Genomic DNA, 19,994 nt, shown 5'->3' with positions numbered 1-19,994 from the left:
CTCTACAAGGGCAGAAGTGTGCATGTGTGGAATACATAAATGCACATCTACTGTACAATTCTGCAATACGCCCTCCAAGCAGACTACAAAGTAGTAATGTAAAAAAAATACTCATCTGCTCATCCGCAAGAGAATATAATCAATGCTTAATCACAGGCTTACACTACAGTGGGTGAGTTCATGTTTCCTGCATCCCCACACACTAACCATGTGGACTTTGAACACAGACACAGTTCCATACATATTAAATATACATCCATCTGCATTGGTCTGCAGAGTTTGTTGCATTCCTGTCCCAAACACAGTCTATCGACATAGCATAGGATTTCTGTAGAAATTGGAACTTCAGTCAAAGTCACTGAAAAGCATGTACATATCAAACCATTACCAAAGTCCAGCAGTCACTACTTCAAATACAACTCTTCTAATGATGGGTTTTAAATGTGCAGCTGAAAGGAAATCTCTTTGCACAGCATCTCCATAAAACAAGCATGTGCACACTACTTGTTTTATTGTTGAATGTACAGTCAGCCTGATCACAAATTTTGTTCCGTGCAGACTCTGACAGACTTGGGTAGATGGTGAAATTTATATCACATAGACCCTTGTGAAAACAGAAATTACAAATCAGTCTTCGTGTTGCATGGATCAGTCTGAGCCACTTTCTTTGTTTTCTATTTATAGAGTCGGGGCTGTGTAAGAACATTTTTTTTCAGAACGTATATAGAACAGACAGCTAGCGGACTGTTGAGGAGGTAATCACTTAATCTAACACGTGTATTGAATTAAAATCCCATACTCAACCTTTAAAGAGCTTCTTACACTCATATATTAAACTCTTTGAGAAAAGAACACAATGGAAGTAGAACTTGTCTTCCTAAATAAAATTATTAAACAATTTTTACTTATTACTTGTGGTAAAAGGTAAAAATAAACATTTCATACATTAAACAGCATGGCCATCAATTTCACTGCTGCTAAGGTACCACTTCATTCGTAATTGCCCATTTTGAGACAAATAACGCAATTTTTTTTTTCCTTTTTATTTATGAAACACCACACTTCCCTCTTACAAAAAATACTTAACACTGCATAAGACAGTTAAGTGTCAATCAGACATGAACTTGTTCACCAGCAATCCTCTAAGTTTACACATACTGAAGAGAGAAATGGCTCCACTCGCAAGTGCTGCTCTCACACCATGCCTTTTATAATACAAAGCAGGTATGGATATACAGGTGCTGGTCATATAACTAGATTATCATGAAAAAGTTTATTTATTTCAGTAATTCCATTCAAAAACTGGAACTTGTATATTATATTCATTCGTTACACACAGACTGATAGATTTCAAATGCTTATGTCTCTTAATTTTGATGATTATACCTGAATACTAATGAAAATCCTAAATTCAGTATCTCAGAAAATTAGAATATTGTGGAACGGTTCAATATTGAAGACACCTGATGCCACACTCTAATCTGCTAATTAACTCAAAACACGTGCAAAGGCCTTTAAATGGTCCCTCAGTCTAGTTCTGTAGGCTACACAATCATGGGGAAGACTGCTGACCTGACAGTTCTCCAAAAGACGACCATTGACACCTTGCACAAGGAGGACAAGACACAAAAGGCCATTGCTGAAGAGGCTGGCTGTTCACAGAGCTCTGTGTCCAAGCACATCAATAAAGAGGTGAAGGGAAGGAAAAGATGTGGTAAAAAAAAAAAAAAAAAAAAGTGTACAAGCAATAGGGATAACCACACCCTGGAGAGGTTTGTGAAACAAAACCCATTAAAAAAATGTGTGGGAGATTCACAAATAGTGGACTGCAGCTGTAGTCAGTGCTTCAAGAACCACTACGCACAGACATGGGTTTCAGCTGTCACATTCCTTGTGTCAAGCCACTCTTGAACAAAAGACAGCATTAGAAGCATCTCGCTTGGGCTAAAGACAAAAAGGACTGGACTGCTGCTGAGTAGTCCAAAGATATGTTCTTTGCATGTCCTTTGGAAATCAAGGTCCCAGAGTCTGGAGAAAGAGAGGAGAGGCACAGAATCCATGTTGCTTGAGGTCGAGTGTAAAGTTTCCACAGTCAGTGATCGTTTGGGGTGCCATGTCATCTGCTGGTGTTGGTCCATTGTGTTTTCTTAGGTTTATGCTTCCTGCTGCTGACCAACTTTATGGAGACGCAGATTTCATTTTCCAACAGGACTTGGACCCTGCACACAGTGCCAAAGCTACCAGTACATGGTTTAGGACCACAGTATCCCTGTTTTTAATTGGCCAGCAGACTCACCTGACCTTAACCCCATAGAAAATCTATGAGGTATTGCGAAGAGGAAGATGTGATAAGACCAGATCCAACAATGCAGAAGAGCTTAAGACCACTATCAGAGCAACCTGGGCTCTCACAGCACCTGAGCAGTGCCACAGACTGATCGACTCCATGCCACGCTGCATTGCTGCAGTAATTCAGGCAAAAGGAGCTCCAACTAAGTATTGAGTGTTGTACATGCTCATAATTAGGGTCCGAGCACACCAGTGCAAGGACCCTATTGTAACCGTTGTGATTATTATTATTATTTATTATTTTACCGACTTTTGAAACGCGATTTTGAGGGCCTAAACATGCTTGAAAACTCACCAAAATCGCCACGCACATCAGGACTGGCGAAAAATTTGATATTTTAAGGGACTTGGACACGTCACTGCCAAAATGGCTCCACAGCGCCACCTTGAAAATTTCAATGAAGTCCTATCAAAAGCACGTTTGACCTGCAGCTACGCAATTTGGAATGCACATAGAGCTGGTCGGCACAAATAAAAATATCTCTCCGCTCCAACCTCTAAAATGCAACACGGCTCAACTGCGCCCCCTACAATATTTCAACAGACTCCCATTGTGGCTACGTTTCACCTACAACTATGACCTTCGCCACACATATGTAGCAACTTGTGACGCACCAAAAAGTCCATTAGCATGTTTCTGTAAATCCAACAGGAAAACCGCGACCATGCCAGGCCATTTTTGCTCAAAAATGACCATTTTTGGCCATTTTCTAAATCGAACTCCTCCTAGGGGGTTCGTCGTACACACCTGACATTTGGCAGCCACAAACTGCAGGACGTGGTGACTAAAAGTTCTTCAAACACTTCGCAGATGAGGCCCGGTTTGGAAATGGCGGCCCGTCCAATTTCGATCAATGGCCATTTTGTCCATTTTCGCAGTGTTTTTTGCATTCAACTGGCTGTTATCCGATGGTCGTTTCACCTACAGCTACAAGATTCAGTGGGCATGTGTAGCAGGTCAGGACGCACAAAAAAGTTGACAACTCCAAGCCCTAAACCCAACAGGAAGTCCGTTATGCTGAAAAACCCCAGTGACAATTTTGGTGCATTTGGCTGACTTTTGGCCATTTTCACAATCTATCTCCTCCTACAGTGAAGGTCGTACACACCTGAAATTTGGCCAGCACAAACTACAGGAGGTGGTGATTACACGTTAGTAAAACGGTCCGCACAAGTGTGACGGCGTGGAAATGGCGCCCCCCTGAATTTGGCCACAACGCCATAAAACACCAGAATACGAGACGTGCTGTGTCTGTGCCCCAGCGGCCTGAAATTTTACACACGTGCTCCGAGTCTCAGCCAGAGCGTGTTTCCACCCTGGCCAACACGCACGCCACCGCAGCTCGCCACTAAACAGGAAGTGGCTCGTAACTAAGCCACACTTGCTCCGATCTGCCCCAAACTCGACATGCCGGATCCCGCCATGCGCGAAGGCCGACAAGCGTAGGGCGAGGACCCGTCCATCGCCGCTTGCGGCTTTGATTTTCATGTTCATACTTTTCAGTTGGCCAACATTTCTAGAAATTCTTTTTTGTATCTGTCTTAAGTAATATTCTAATTTTCATAGATACTGAATTTGGAATTTTCATTAGTATTCAGGTATAATCATCAAAATTAAGAGAAATAAACATTTGAAATATATCAGTCTGTGTAATGAATGAATATTCTAATCACTTTTTGAATGGAATTACTGAAATAAATACACTTTTTCATGATATTCTAATTATATGACCAGCTGTAATGTACAGTCATGACTCTTCTGTCTATACACCATCTAAAGAGGAGTGCACACATCCTTTTTCCAGGTTTAAAGCTGTAACACCAGCTAACTCAGTAAACTTACAAACAGGGAATGTCTGGCTTAAACTTACAATAATAAGTCATTCAGTAAACGCTACATCAGTGCATGACTGAGGTCAAATCTAAACTGTCACTCATACTGTAATCTAACACAGTAACCTACAGCCATATACACAGAGACTCACAATTTAAAACAGCATCCACCTCTGTGATGTGTCACAACACAGTGAAAGATTACTCACGTGTGTAGTCTAAGTGTGATTGTCATTCACTTTGCCCATGGAGTGGGGCAGCACCACATCACTAAAACTGGCCAATCACATTACTACATTTGGTGCTGTTTGTGGTGAATATACACAAATACATTCTCACACTGAGGCATAAATGACTGTGTATGTGTCAGTGTGTCTGTAGGCTGAGCTGTGGTCGATGATTAGTGAAGTGTGTTGCTAGAAGCCTTGACGGTCTTCACATGTGATGTCACAATCACAGTTTTCACTACATTTCAATACCATCAAAAATCTTAGAATAAACATTTATTTTGAAAATTCTTTGATACTCTGTGACCAAATATATGATGCAACTTCAAAACCCTTTCTGTTAAAAAATGGAGTTCAGAACCTGGATCGTTTGAGAAACAAAATTAAAAAAAACACAAAACCAAAAGAAAAAGAACAGCAAGTGATTTTACATGTGCACAAGCTGGTAACAAAGAGGAAGAAAAATATCTGAAAAATTCAGAGAAAAGTGTTGCACACCACTCCCACCTTAAACCTTGCTAACTCGCTTTCACACACCATCTCAGAATCCTCTTCTCTGCTTCTACAAAGTACTCAACCATTTTCAAACCACTGTGAATCTAATTCAGTGGATTCATTGTATGTAATCTAAATGACAGTATTTCAAGGCATATGACAAGGGATTGCATATGGCATTACAAAAATTACTTGAAGCGGAAAATATTTGAAGGACAGGCCATCAGAGAGCTCTGACCTCTCCATTTCAGCATGCTGAGTTTGCAGAACTTCCACTGATAAGGGACATCTGCAAGCAAGGGTGTCAATGACATTCTGTGCATGAGAACGTCTGATTGATGAGCAATCAAAGATCAGACTGCTTCAAGCCATCAGAAAGTAATTGAAATAACCATGTAATTGAAATAACCATGTTATGCCAGTGGTTTACAGACAGCTATTTCTGAAGATGCAACATGTGAAATCTTACAGAGAACCACAGCATGGTCCAATCCTGTCAGGTAAGAATGCTGTAGATGTTATATTTATTTACTGTTAAAATCTAAGGCTTTTTTTTTTTTTTTGCACAAGTTCCCTTTTCACAATAAATGAAGTGGTTTGTAAGTGTTGAGTAGTTACATATCAACCATGTGACCACTCTCAAAAGTAAACCCTCTAGAATTCTCTGGAAACTTCTGAAATGTTGACAACAACACAAATATCAGTCTGACACTGTGGCTACACTGAATTTGTAACATATGGGGACCACAGTATGGAAGTGTTCTGGAATGTATCTTTTTAGTAGCTACACCTATAGTGTATTTATGGTCTTGGGTTGTGGAAAAACAAGATGGTGAGTTTTCATTTTGGGATTGTTTTGTCCGCAGTTGCTAGACTCAGCACATTGCTGTGAAATGTCACGTTGTGCAAGACAAATAAATTGACACAGACTACAGTGGACTTTATAAGGGATAAAGTTACTAAGCAACCGTTAGCTGATATTGGCAAATAAACACCCACAGGGTGATCACAGCAAAATGGAAAATGATACTGACACAAAGCAGCTGTTTTCTGTATACCGGTAGCGAGTAGAAAAATGAATAGCAGTCTGGTCTATTTTTACATTTGCAGTGTAAAAATAGACCAGACTTCTGACGTGTGTAGTTTTGCAACTTTTATTGATTATAATGGAAGCATGCTGTTGAGGCAACCATTACATGTATATTACATGTATGCATACATTATGTGTGTAGTGTAGCCACAGGGTAGAAGTAAACCTATTTTTCTGCTGTTCTGAAAGATTTTATGCATACAGTACAATGGCAGGGTGTGAGAAAACAACAACAAACCCTGGAGTTTCAAATTTGGCAGCTGGAGTCAAAGAGCTTGCTGGGGACTTCAATCATTGATAAGAGCCAAGATCATGCTGGAAAAAACAAAGGGTGGGAAACATACGTGTTAGTATACAGACAGTAAGCTAAAATGTGAAAGCCCTGGACATGTCATTAAATTGTGTCTGTAGACGCTGCTGCTGTCACCTGTACAAATAAATGAAAAAGCAGAGCAGGTGGTAACCCAGTTTAATCATGGCTTCCTTCATGTGGGATTTAAGCTGACCTCGGTTGTGGATCTCAGTTGGGTCAAACACACCCATATTTCCCATTGGGACCTTCACGTACCTGTAGGGATGATAGGGACAAGAAGAGGGTAAAGTCACAAGCCTCACTACACCATGGTCAGTATGACAATGCTCCTAACTACAGAAGACCAGTGGTGTGTGACGTAACTAAATCTTCACAGTCTATGTAATTTTATGTTGCACCGGTGAAGGGACTTCTGGTTGGCTTCAATAAAGTTCTGTCAAACTGTCAGATGACTCATGAAGTGAAGGAAAAGCAAGCTTTGGCTCAGGCTTTTTAAGGCAGGAGGGAGATTTGTAGATCCTCACTGGGGATATTGTCAGATGGCCGAAAGCACTCAAAAACAAAACAACAACTAGTCTCTGTGGAGGGGCAGAGTTTAAAGACCCACATCCCTGGCAGAGGATGAATTAAGAAACTTTTCAGCAGCAAGGTAGCCTAAAATGCTGAAGAATTCAAAAGAAGTGGTTGTGAAACAGTAGACCACCATCCTTGTAAGGTTACTAGAGGGGTCATGGGAGTTTGCTCACAAAGTCTACGTGTGCTTTGTGAATTGCAGGCATTGCTGCAGAACTATGTGATATCAGGGTTGTTGTGCAGTCACAAAAGTGGAAACTGTCCTGTTTGGGGCCCAAAGAATTGCTTTTCTGCTTTTTGCAGGAGAAGATTCAAGGATGAATATGGTGTATTTCTGCCTGGCATATTCCTCATTAATGTGTGTAATGTGTCAGAATAGATCATACTAACTTTGCACTCTCTACCACCTTTATCGACATTTGGAGAAATGAGGAGTTGTGCACTGTATATCAGACCAAATTGCTTTCCAAAATGTTTTTTTTATTGTGTTTTTAAGTCTGACTGAAAGCAAACATAAAATTTAGCCACCAGGAACAAACATTTTGCCAAATACATTAAGTATCACTGACTTTTGCTAATGAGTAAGGGCAAAATGGAGTGTAAGACTGATTGGTGGATTGGGGCAGCATCAGGAGTAATGTGATTATTGTAACAAACCACTGTAAAGAACAGTTGAGCTACATTGGTAGTCGTAGAAGCTTGCCTTCAGTGCCTTTCTGCCAGAAAGAGGACGCATGTTCAACTGTGCTGTTTAAGGACTGCTACAGAAAGCCACAAGTGCGTGTGTGTGTGTGTGTAAATATAAATATATAAATTGCAACTTCTGCAACATCTCGTACCTTACCCTCAAAAAATACATCCAACTGCTTACCAGAGCAGGTGGTCTGCGAAAGCCCTCCTCTGTGCCCATCTGTGGCACAGTAGTCTTTATTTTTGATAAAGAAATTGCTCATGACATGTAACCAATCAGACTGAGCTGTGCGCAAAGCGTTGTTTGAAGCCATAGACTGCGGACAAAAGCCAGAGAGAGGCAGCTGCATCACAGCCAAAGTAGGGAATTTTAAAAATAACATAAATTATTGGAAATTGGCTTAAAAAAAAACACTAATACTAATAATAAGAAAAATGCTGAAAATCAACCCCTAAATGATACTAGGGCTGTACCAGAATATCCGAATATTCGGTCGTTGTGGTAGTATCGGATAGCAAATTTTGATATTGCCATTAAATGGGCCCGAATATCGGCCCGAATATTTGAAATTGCTATTCGGACCAGCCCTAAATGATACCCATCTATTTAAAAGAGCAGCTGTATAAGCATACCTATAAATGTCCCAGGCAGCCACAGGCAGGTTAAGGAGGAAGATAAACCAGTGCATGGAGATCAACATCAGCATAGTGGAGAGACACTGGCCAATCATCTCTGGAATTACCCACTGGACACACAAAATGTCAAACATACATAAACCAAACACCAAAATTTGAAATCATACATCAGAATACTAATTAAACTTCTCTCTTTAGCTTCACTAAAAACAGATGATACAATTAAACACTACAAACAAACGGTCAACTTAAAATGAAAATTCAATCTGGCAACACAGTATCTCTAGCTGGAAAAAAAAGAAGTAAAAATAAATTAAGTCAATGTACGTCAATCAATAATAATCCAGACAAAGGATACTTACCTTGTTTAGCTTGGAGCAGCATGCTCTAGCATTGATGTAGTCACATTCAAGATCAGACAAGGTGATAATCTGAGATTTAAGTGAAGGTGTCATGGACAAGTGAAAACCTTTTTGTTATTCCCTGCCTGAAACTGAAATCTGTCATTTACAAATGTATTAAGTCTCTGAGCTGAAGGACTCATATTTGCGGTCAGATGCATCCAGTTTTATTATCCTTGAGATGGGTCTAGAATTCTTGTGTCAAACTCAAACTAGTTTCAAAGTTTGTAGGCACACACCAGGTTTTGATTTTCAATAAATTAGCAAATATATATCCATCCATCGTCTATATACCGCTTAATCCTCACTAGGGTTACAGGGGGGCTGGAGTCTATCCCAGCTGACTCAGGACGAAGGCAGGGGACACCCTGGACAGGTTGCCAGTCTAAGAAAAATTTATGAACCATATTTTTTTGTTGTGGGTTTTCAAGTGTAGATCGAGAGGCAAACTTGTCTGGTTTACCAATTGAAAAACACATTTTAGACAATAAGGTGAGCAAATGTGAAAGGGTCTGAAAACTTTATGAAGCCGCTGTATTATCAATTTTGAAGAGACCAAGTCAAATTTGCAATTTGCTTTTCAGAAAAAACAAATCTACTCAGGGTTTACCGCACTAAGTCTACATAGGCTACACAATATTTTCTTCATTATGCCAAGAATACAACGTATATAAGCTAGTGGTTACCAGTTAGATGCACTGGGTAGAACAGAATAACACTCGTTATCTTTACAAGGTCATTGTGTAATGCTTTAACGGGAAACAGACTTGCGTGTCACCACACAAAAGTCAACATTTGGCTGTAAAAAAGTGTTTAAATCAGTAACATTAACTCAGGTAGAGAGAGATATTCGTTTTCATCTCTCTGGTTGTGCTGACTTAAAATGCTTTATGTAAAGTTCAGTTTTGATTATATATCCCCGTGAGCATACCTTGTCGTAGTTATTCTGCTGTAACAAACGGGTTCATTGTAACTTCGTTTACGTCAGTGTGACCCTGGGGCTTGTATGAAGGCGGCTAACAGGTTAGCAAGTTGACGGAAATATGCTAAGGTAGGGAAGACTTCATGAGAGCTTTCGGCCAGCTTACCGCTTTGGCTACTAACCTTTAAAATCCACCAGAAACACACAAACAAAAGGATACAAAGTAAACAGATAGGAAAATGAGCGCACAACAGTCCACAAGCGATAGAATGAACACTGCCGCTTCCATTTTTCTTCTTCCGCCAGTGATTTATTTTCATCTCCGGTCACTTGCGCAGCCTGCGCCTCCCGAGACGGGGATGGTTTTAGTGCAGTGCTGCTGCCTAGCGGACTGGAGTGTCGTTGAAGACTTGGCATAACCACGCAACTGTACATAATAAATTACACAACTTATTAAAAAAACAAAGCAGAAAAAGAAAATATTTAAAGATTTAAAAAAATGTAATCTTGAAAACTGTTCTATGACTTTTGATGAACTCAAAAGTTTACAAAGCTATAATGCAGTTTCAACATTTAAACAGCACCACCAACTTGTAGTATTTAGTCTAATGGCCTTGGAAACTGCTGTTCCTTGACCTCAACTTCCAAGTCAAACTCAACTTTCAGCAATTTGTTCATATAAGGGCACTAAAAAAATCATCGCTGACTGGTTTAAGATAAGATACGATAAGATATGCCTTTATTTATCTCACAGTGGAGAAATTCACATTGTTGATAGCAGCATTCAACAGAGGTACACATATACGAGACAGGAAAAAGATTTTTTTTTAAAAACAAACAAAAAAAAATCATAGTAATATAGTAATATGATGCACTGCTGAAAGGCACAGACGTGCTTCAGTTCTCTCTCAGTCAAAAGTCTGTGGTGAACTGTCTTTTTGACATGGGTGATGTATAAACCACACGCACTCTCAAGAAACTACCCACCTCTAACTATAGCACTGAGATAATATATGATCAAGCCGATAATATACAGTAACATTTACAGCTGACCTTTAGGATTTAACCTAGTAAGTTTTTTTGTATGAAGTTTTCAGTTCAATTCAGTTCATCCATCCATCCATTATCTATACACCAGTTTATCCTCACTAGGGTCACGTGGGTGCTGGAGCCTTTCCCAGCTGACTTAGGGCGAAGGCAGGGGACACCCTGGACAGGTCGCCAGTCCATCACAGAGCTACACATAGAGACAGACAACCAGCACACTCACATTCACACCTACGGACAATTAAGAATCACCAATTAACCTCAGCATGTTTTAGGACTGCGGGAGGAAGCTGGAGAACCCAGAGAGACCCCACGCTGCACAGGGAGAACATACAAACTCCACACAGAAAAATCCCAGGTGTCCCAACTGGGACACAAACTTGGGATCTTCTAGCTGTGAGGCTGAGCCACCGAGCCACCGTGCAGCCCCCAATTCAGTTCAATTTAATTCAATTTAATTTAATTCAATTCAATTCAATTCAATTCAATTCAATTTTATTTGTACAGTATAGATTAGTATAGATTACTCCTGAAATGGTTAGGGTTGAAACTTTTGACTGATAATGTGGTTAGAATCAGAAGTTTGTAGTTTTTAAAAGCAATTACTTAATTTTTTCAGAGTTGTGTGGATCCAAAAGCACGACACAAAAAGCAGGTTGTAAAAGTGACAATGACCTTCATTTATTGAAAGGCTTTACAAGCAAGGTTAAAAACAAGAAAGAAACTAACAGGAAAAGCTGTAGAAAGCTCTAGAAAGCTGTGGCACTGCATGTACAAACAACCTGCCAAATGAGTAGGAGTGAGATGGGGTATATATAATATTACAGTGGCTGATGAGCAGAGTGGAAACATGTGAACAGAGTGGCAGGGGACACTCAGGTACTGCAGCTGGCAGAAAAGCAGAACAGGTAGGAGTGTTTGGTCTGATCAGAAAAAAAAGAGTAGATCACGGAAACACAAAAACAACATGAGAAATTTTCTTATCTAGAACAATGATTCACCCTGCTGTCACAAATGGGGAAATGGGCAGGGCTTTGGATTTGCTTTAAAAAATAAAAAAAAAAAAACCTCAGACAGAACCAGGCTCAGTGAGCAAAGCCATTTGCCTCAACCTGTTGAGGTGAGGGTGGGGATAGCAGGATAGCAGATGGATAACAGACCAACATAAGAGAACAGTAAATGCTTCTGAAATCGATGAGGCCAATGGATGGAGATCAGAGACATGTAGTGTGTAGATACCTGCAGAGAGGACAAAACACAAACTACAGGAGAGAGAAGATACAAATTCAGTAATATGCAATGGTGGTGTACAACTGTATGGACGAGAGAAAAACAGAGAGTAGGGGAGATATGCTTTGTGCATAATGGGAAGTCCCTCAGTAGTCTAGACTTATAAAACCATAAACTTAGAGCAGCATGAATCTCTGCCTCCCATTCTACTTCTGGAAACTCTAGGTACGACAAGTAAAACTGCAGTCTGAGAGCAACGTGCTCTGTCAGGATAATATGCTGCATTAAGGTCTAAGTTACGATGGAGCTTAGTCATTAAGAGTTTTGTATATGAAAAGCATTATTTTAGAATATAATACAATACAATAGAAAAGAAGATTTTTATTGTCAAATTCTCTATATATCCAGGACATACAGAGCAACCTTTTAAATTATATCCTGGATTTTACAGGGAGCCAGTGAAGCGAAGCCAATATGTGTGAGAAATACGTGCTCTGTTACTGGTTCCTGCCAGAGCTCTGGCTGCAGCATTATGGATCAGCTGGAGATTTTTAAGATAGCTACAGGGACATCATGATAATAAGGAATTACAGTAGTCTAGCCTTGAGGTTGCAAATGCATGTACTTGTTTTTTAACACTTGCTACACAAACCACAAACAAACAGGCAATATTTCTAGAAAGTGAGTTAATGAATCCATCCATCCAACCATTTTCTATACAGCGCTTTATCTTCCTCTGTAGGGTCAAAGGGGACTGGGGCCTATCCCAGCAGACTAAGGGCGAAGGTAGGGTACACCCTGGACAGGTCACAGGCCATTATGGAGAGTCCGACAACCAAGCTCCTACAGACAATTTAGAAACATGGAGAAGGAAGCCAGAACCCACACAGGCAAACTTCACGCTGAAAGACCACAGGCTGAGATTTAGTCCCAGGACCTTCAAGCTGTGAAGTGACAGTGCTGGCCACTACACTACTGTGTCAGAACGAATGACACCAACATCATTAAAACTGTCCACTGATCCACTTTTGGCAATTCTTTTTTGCACATTGAAGTATGAGGCTATGTTTGAACCATACTATCTTATGAACTGTTAAAGATAAAAGCCTGACATTTTCACTGTTATTTCTTATCATGCCATTGATTCAGAACGTGCAATATTGGACAAATAAACAATAGTGGACAAATAGTCTCTGAACTGAAATATGAAAAAAGTAGAGCCATCATGAAGCATGAAGCAATCATCTTTGAGCACACATTAACAAAAACCATTAAAGTCAGCTAATAGGGGTGTGAATCTCTATCTTAAGAGGCGATCCGATAAGAATCTCGATACATGGGTTACGATACGATTCACTCATTCACATTTTAATACATTACGATACGATGCGATTCGATGCTTGAATCTATTTGTGTGTAGAAAAAAATTTAAGAGAAATGTATCAGATCAGAACAATGTCACTGTTTATCAAATACATACAGACAACACAGACTTTGCAAAAACTTTTCAACACTGAAAACATCTCAATGTTTACAAATTGCACAAAACAGAGGAAAAAAACTATAAAAGAGGATGAAAACAGGATATTTTTGGACAAGTAACTGCTGTTGTACTGTTGTTTGCTCAGGTAGCAATAATATAGAGAACAATAAGTAAGCTGTTCATCAAGTGTACCAGTGACAGTAACACAGTAACGTAAGTGCAAGATACAATAAAGTGCCACACTGTAAACTAAACATCAGCTTTAGGAAGCACGAGTGTAGAATTTCAAATACTTTGTGCCATTCTGGTGTGTACTGTGCATCTAGGTCTTTAGCACTATGTAGGATATGGACAGACACAGATGCCCAAAAGGATTCGAAAAACTTCATTTGAACTTTCCAGCACCCAAGTCACATGCCATAAAAAAGACAGAACTGTCCTGCAGGTCACAGGGCCATGTAAATCAGCTTTGCAAACTCAGAGGAGTGAGGAAGCAGAGCCCCTTTTGGAATTTCCTTATCACACTTATCAGAGGATCTAAGGAAGAATTTCTTTGGGGGGAAGACAAAGAAAAACATTCAACCATGCAGACCTTAACAGATGGCCAGGCGCAATGAAGTGCCCTGGGCTTAACGTATTGCTCTGCTGACCCCTCATTTCCTGTGGCATGCAACAACTGAACTTAACAACTGAAGTCATGGACAAACAATAAGACACAGCACCAGAAGATGTGCCTTATTATCTTGTGTTAAGTTTAATCGTTAAATGTTATGATATACCATGTCCTGATAAATACTCCAAAGCTTAATTACAGTTGGATAAGTCCTTCTTTCATTTATCAGCTTGTTATATTACCATATCCTAAGCATTGTGTTATCTCTGTAACCGTACAAGATAGCTCAGTCATGTTTAGACACCCCATGAAGCTCTACATGTGACACATTCATTTCCAACAAGCTTAACTTTGTATAATTGAAAGTACATATAGTTCTGAAGGAACATTGTTGCTTTCAGAGTAAAACTCTGACCACCTCATGACCTCCCTGTGATACTTGGGTGTCATATCTAACAGCCCCTCTGGGAGCGGAGCTCGCTGTGATTGGTCAGTCGTTTCACTATTAAAAAGCCTCTTCACCCGAAAAGCATTAGCATTCTACGGCATTCTCTAGGCTCTCTCCATGAGGCAGGAGAGATGCCCACTTTGGTCCAATGTAGCAACTTCAACTGCCACACCCTGATCCAACTCAAGCTGAAGGCCTCGTCTCCCAGACGCTGCTGCACCCTGGAAACTGCAAGTATCAAGCTTCTGTCTCTAAACGGGTGTTTTATGATTACAATTGGCCTCTCAGCCAATATTCCAAATTTAACAGATTATCTGCTGCTTCGGGTGAAAAGACTTTTAAGTCTCCAAGCCACCACTCTGTTCCACATTCGGTTTTCACATTCATATTTCTCAATCAGCATTTTCATCATTGTTTGTATTTTATATTCTATGTTTGTTGTTGTTATTTGTTTGTTTGTTTAGTTAGTAATAAATGTTGTGTGTGTGTATACAGTTGTTTCCTGTGTTTTCTGTAGCTTACATCCAGTCACTTTACGTATGTGATCTTTAGTTACTTAAGCTCTAAGTTAATTCCCTTAACTTTATCAAACACTCTTGACTGATCACCAAGAGTTAAACAATTTATTGGAATTATTGTGCTGACTCTGAGATTATATTGCTGGACGAATAATTCAAAGGTTGGTTTTAATAATTGTAATTAATGCAATCACTTGCTTTAGTGTGTGGAAATAAGTATACCTTATTTTCTACCACACTAAAACCCTACAATTATGAACAGTGCAAAATCTCCACAAACAATGGAAAACAAAACAGAAAAACAGGAGCATATTATACCCTTTTTTATTTTTCACTCATCTATTCCTGTTTTAAGTTTGTCTTTTGAGAGACAAAATATGAATGCATCCTTGCACACTAACTTTCTTTAACTTTACTACACTTGTGCAAAATATAACGCGTAAGTATAGTAATCTCACACACGCCTTTGCTTGTCGAGATTCTTTTTGAGGAAAATTAATTGATCAACATGATCATGTCACAGTACATTGTGCTGTGCAGAAACAATGTCTCCTGCAGTGCTGAATACTCCAGCCACCAGCTGGCTCCGTGGAGCAACAAATGCTGTTGTCTTGATCTCCATGTACACTGTTTCTCTGAGCTGGATCTGTCAGCAATGGATTTGCAGATCTTTCGTCCTGTTGTGAGATTTAAAATTCATGTTCTGTTCGTGATAGCAATATTTTCAAAGCAGAATGTTAGAATACACTTCATTCATTTACTTTGTTTGAAGTGAATGAGTCTGTTTGGTGTTGGGTTACCTTGTTATGCAGAGCTGCAGCTTCAACTGACATACTTGTGAAGATCTTCCCAGCATCATGGTCACTCAGGAATGGCAACATTTTGAAGCAAGGGTCTAGAGCAGATGCAGTGTAGAGGAAGTCATGGAGGTGGGTGTACCGCTTCTCAAAGTCATTGTTAAACGCCTTCTTCATCTCAGTGATGAGTAGTGCTGTGTCTTCATCAGATGCCTCAAAGTGCTTAAGACGTTTTGCTCTGAGGGGGGCAATCATTGAGACTGTAGGCTGTTCTTCACAAATGATAGGGGTCACAACTTTAACAGGTGCCGTCACCTTGACTATATCTTCTGCGTTGCAGATATCATTCTCCTAAAGAGTGTTCATCTCTTCCCCTTTTCTGAGCTCCCTTGACAGAAGTGTGGCAAAAACTGCAGGTTACTGCTCCAAAAAGCGCTCCAACATGTCCAGAGAACTGTTCCAACGAGTGGACACATCATGGATGAGCTTGTGGCATTGCCAGTTGCTGCTGTTTTTCCAGTAGGATTTCAGCTCCCCTTATGTTACGGTGCAAAAATCCAACCACCCTCCTTACTCTTCCCAGCAACCTTGCAGCAGTGTCCACTTCAAAGGCTTTCTGGGAGGCCAGATTTAATGTGTGAGCAAAGCAGGCAAGGTTAGGGGTCATCTCTGCTTCCATGCCAGCTAGAATCATATTTCTGGCATTATCAGTTACCAGGGCTGGTTCTTTATCAGCAATGTCCCAATTAGCACATGCTCCTTTCAACAAAGTGCCTATATTTTTTCCTGTATGCGAGTCATTGAATACTCGTGTCTGTAAGACATGACTTTCTAACTCCCAACCGGGAGTGATGTGGTGCGCTGTGATGGTCACATAGGAGTCCGTTGCACATGAAGTCCAGGCGTCGGTCGTAATTGCCACTTGCTCTGCATTGGACAGTTTTTCTTCAACTTCGCTTTTTACTTTAGCATACAACTCTGGCACGCACCTGTCACTGAAATGTTGCCTACTTGCTATTTTATACCTCGGGTCTAGCGTGTTTATCATGTCGCGAAATCCGTCACTTTCAACGACACTGTAGGGTCTTAAGTCCTTGGCAATGAAACGGGTTATAGATGCCGTTATTACCTTGGACCTCGCAGAGTTGTGGCTGAGTTGGAAGAACTTTTTTAAACCAGTGCTTTTGTCTTGTGCGTTCTTGCTCACGCTAGCTTTGCTACTACTAGCATCCACACATCCCTCGTCGCCCGCGCTGGTGTCTCCGTGCCTTCTTAACAGGTGAGTGCTGAGACTGGTTGTGCTACCAGTGTATTTAATTGCACCTTTACACAGTTTCCAAATGGCCAAACTTTTGTCCAACTTGCAATCTTTCTTTAAAAATCCAAAATTCTTCCACAGTTTGGATTTAAGGTTGGAGGGTGCATTATAAATTGTACCAGTACTCTCGGCCATGCTGTTGTGTTGTTGCTCGCAAACACGTCAAGCGAACGTTGTTCTCATAATATGTCCCAGTGGGAGTCTCGCGAGACTAGAGCAGCCGTATTTAGTAGCAGAGCTCCAATAAACCGATTCACAACTTTTCAACCGGACATCGTCCACTCCACAACAGATATAGATCGATTCAGAGGCGCGCGGATTAATGTATTCATATCGTTAAAGTTAAAATCGATTTCCGATTCGTATCGGTGAATCTTTACACCCCTATCAGCTGGTGATATTTTCTGAACCATATGTAATTGCATGTCTCAATAACACAAAACAAGATATATAGAATACTTTTTAATATAAAATACTTGATCACAAAAATGAAAAAAAGTTATTTTCACTGAACTTTTACAACTGATTGAGCAGGTAAGTTGTACCACAAAAACAAAAACATTGCCAAACAGCCTAATTGAAATAGAATTGAGTTCTGGAGTTTCAAAATGGTTCTCCACATATACAGTTGAAACCAGAAGTTTACATACACTCTATAAAAAGACACATAACTCTTTCTCAATGTAAGACATTAAATCAGACTAAACTTTTCCTGTTTTAGGTCAGCTAGAATTACCAAAATTATTTCTTTCGCTAAATGCCACAATAATGACAGAGAAGTTTTTAGAGATTTCTTTACTGCTTTCTTCAAAGTCAGAAGTTTACATACACAAAGATTGCTATGCCTTCAAACTATTTTGGGAAAGCCCAGATGATGATGTCATGGCTTTGGAAGCTTTTGATGGGTTAATTGACGACATTTGAGTTAATTGGAAGCACACCCGTGGATGTATTTAATGCACAACCCAAACACACTTCCTTTTGTGACAACATGGGAACATCTAAAGGAATCAGCCAAGATATCAAGAAGAGAACTGTGGACCTCCACAAGTCTGATTCATCCTTTGGTACAATTTCCAGATGCCTGAAGGTTCCATCTTCATCTGTTCAAACAATAAACCCCATGGGAAAGTCTAGCCATCATACCGCTCAGGAAGAAGACAGGTTCTGTGTCCCAGGGACGAACCTGTTTTGGTGCGAAATATGCGTATTGTTGTGTATAAATATATTATATCATGTGTGAAGTATAGTCCTTAAGGTTTAAAATATAAAAGAAGTTACATATATGCACATAGTCATGAAATGTCTTCTTTTGAAGAAGTTGCTTGGGTCTTTTCCTTATATGGTTTCACAGGACAAGCTACAGACGGAGAAAAAGACGGAGGAAAAGAAGTCCATATAAGGATGCAACTATTCAGTGTGATGAAGATGGGCCCCAATCAGTTGTTTTACGACCTGACCATGCATCATGTGACTTAGTAGTAAAAAGAAGGGTCAGAGGCAAAAGGAGTAGTCTTGCTCTGTCTGATGCTAGGGAGAGTTAGACCCAGAGCTCTGTAATGCAATATTCAATGTGTAATTAAATTGATTGATTGAGGCCGAACTGAATCTCATCTCATCTTTAGAAACGAACACGCGGAGAAAGATGGTTTTCTCCAACAGTATCAACCCCAGAACAAAAGCAAAAGACCTTGTGAAGATGCTGCTGAAGCTGGTAAGAGAGTGTCATTATCCACAGTGAAACGAGTCCTGCGCTGACATGGGCTGAGAGGCTACTCAGAGATTAAGAATCCATTACTCCAAAAGCAACGTAAAAAAAAAAAAAAAAAACAGATTACAGTTTGCAAATGCACACAGGGACAAAGACCTTCATTTTTGGAGACATTTCCTGTGGTCTGATGAAACTAAAATTGAACTGTTTTGTCACAATAACCATCGTTACATTTGGAGAAAAAAGGGGGAAGATTGTAAACCTAAGAACACCATCCCAACTGTGCAGTATGGGGGTGGCAGCATCATTTTGTGGAGGTGTTTTGCTGCAAAAATCACCTTTAATTCCTTGCAATGTTAAAATAACCATTTCATATTTAAACACTCAATCACCAGATTACAGCATTTCTTATCATAGAGTTTTTTATATTGCTTACGCCGGGCCAGTGTTCTTTGTTAGAGACTGCTTCTGGGATCCCAATCCTTGGCCTCACTTGACAGCATTTACCAAGAAATTTTATCAAAGCAGATGTGTATCTGATAATGCAGTAACTTAATTTAAGAAATTATTCCATTATTATTAAATCTGAACCAGCTTCTCTAACATTAGTCCAACACATGGACACATACTGCAACGTCACACCTCTGAAAAAGAAGGCAATGAATTTTAAAAGAACAGCTCCATGGTATAGCCTGAAAAGGCGGTTTTATCACAAAAGCCATCCCTAGGACAAGAACTTCAGGACAAGCTTCAGACAGTGGACTGGTTTCTAAACTTGTTCTTCTGGATCTCAGTGCTGCATTTGATACAGTTGATCATGATTTTTCTGGAATGCGCCGCTAGGTGGCAGCAATTTGTAACAGCTCCCTTTGCTTTTGAGGGTTTTTTTTGGATATATTGTTGTCTTTTTATTGACATTGCCTGTCAGATTAAGTTTTTTCTTGGATGATTTTTTATGCTGAGTTGAAATCTTGCAACTCAGGAGATTTTTCTACAAGATGTTATGATGAGTATCCATGACAACGGAAAAATTGCCTACAACCGTGATCAACTGTTAAAACTCTCCCAAATCAAAATTTTCAGCGAAATAATACATCAAATCCCAGTGGAGTTAAAGAGGAAGAGAAGAGGTTGCAGAGCAGGGGTAAGGCAGAGAGAAAAACGGTGGAGACTTAAACCGTTTCTTCCAACTGTTGTGATGGGTAACGTGAGATCGCTAGCTAACAAGATGGACGAGCTTGAAATGCTAACAAGGTCTCAAAAAGAGTACAGAGAGTGCAGTATTATGTGCTTCACTGAG

The 19,994-nt window shown here is 39.9% G+C and overlaps 1 protein-coding gene across 2 annotated transcripts; it reads right to left on the bottom strand.

Moving 5' to 3' along the window:
- Positions 1 to 4,670: 4,670 nt before the first annotated feature.
- On the bottom strand, positions 4,671 to 9,838 carry cnih4 (cornichon family member 4). 2 transcript variants are annotated; one of them, XM_008296713.1, is made up of 5 exons: positions 9,750 to 9,838; positions 8,569 to 8,637; positions 8,204 to 8,316; positions 6,422 to 6,562; positions 4,671 to 6,309 (listed from the first exon to the last, which is right to left on the bottom strand). In XM_008296713.1, the coding sequence occupies exons 1-5, from the start codon at positions 9,816 to 9,818 to the stop codon at positions 6,282 to 6,284; spliced, it is 420 nt and encodes a 139-aa protein (XP_008294935.1). In that variant the 5' UTR covers positions 9,819 to 9,838; the 3' UTR covers positions 4,671 to 6,281. The 2 variants fall into 2 exon arrangements, with proteins under 2 accessions (XP_008294935.1, XP_008294936.1); XM_008296714.1 differs by having other exon boundaries at positions 6,501 to 6,562.
- Positions 9,839 to 19,994: the final 10,156 nt, after the last annotated feature.

Source organism: Stegastes partitus, unplaced genomic scaffold (assembly GCF_000690725.1).
Source record: "Stegastes partitus isolate 25-593 unplaced genomic scaffold, Stegastes_partitus-1.0.2 Scaffold1148, whole genome shotgun sequence".
Taxonomy (NCBI): Eukaryota; Metazoa; Chordata; class Actinopteri; family Pomacentridae; genus Stegastes; species Stegastes partitus.
The sequence above is the reverse complement of the archived record's forward strand: the minus strand, read 5'-3'. Positions and strand labels throughout refer to the sequence as shown.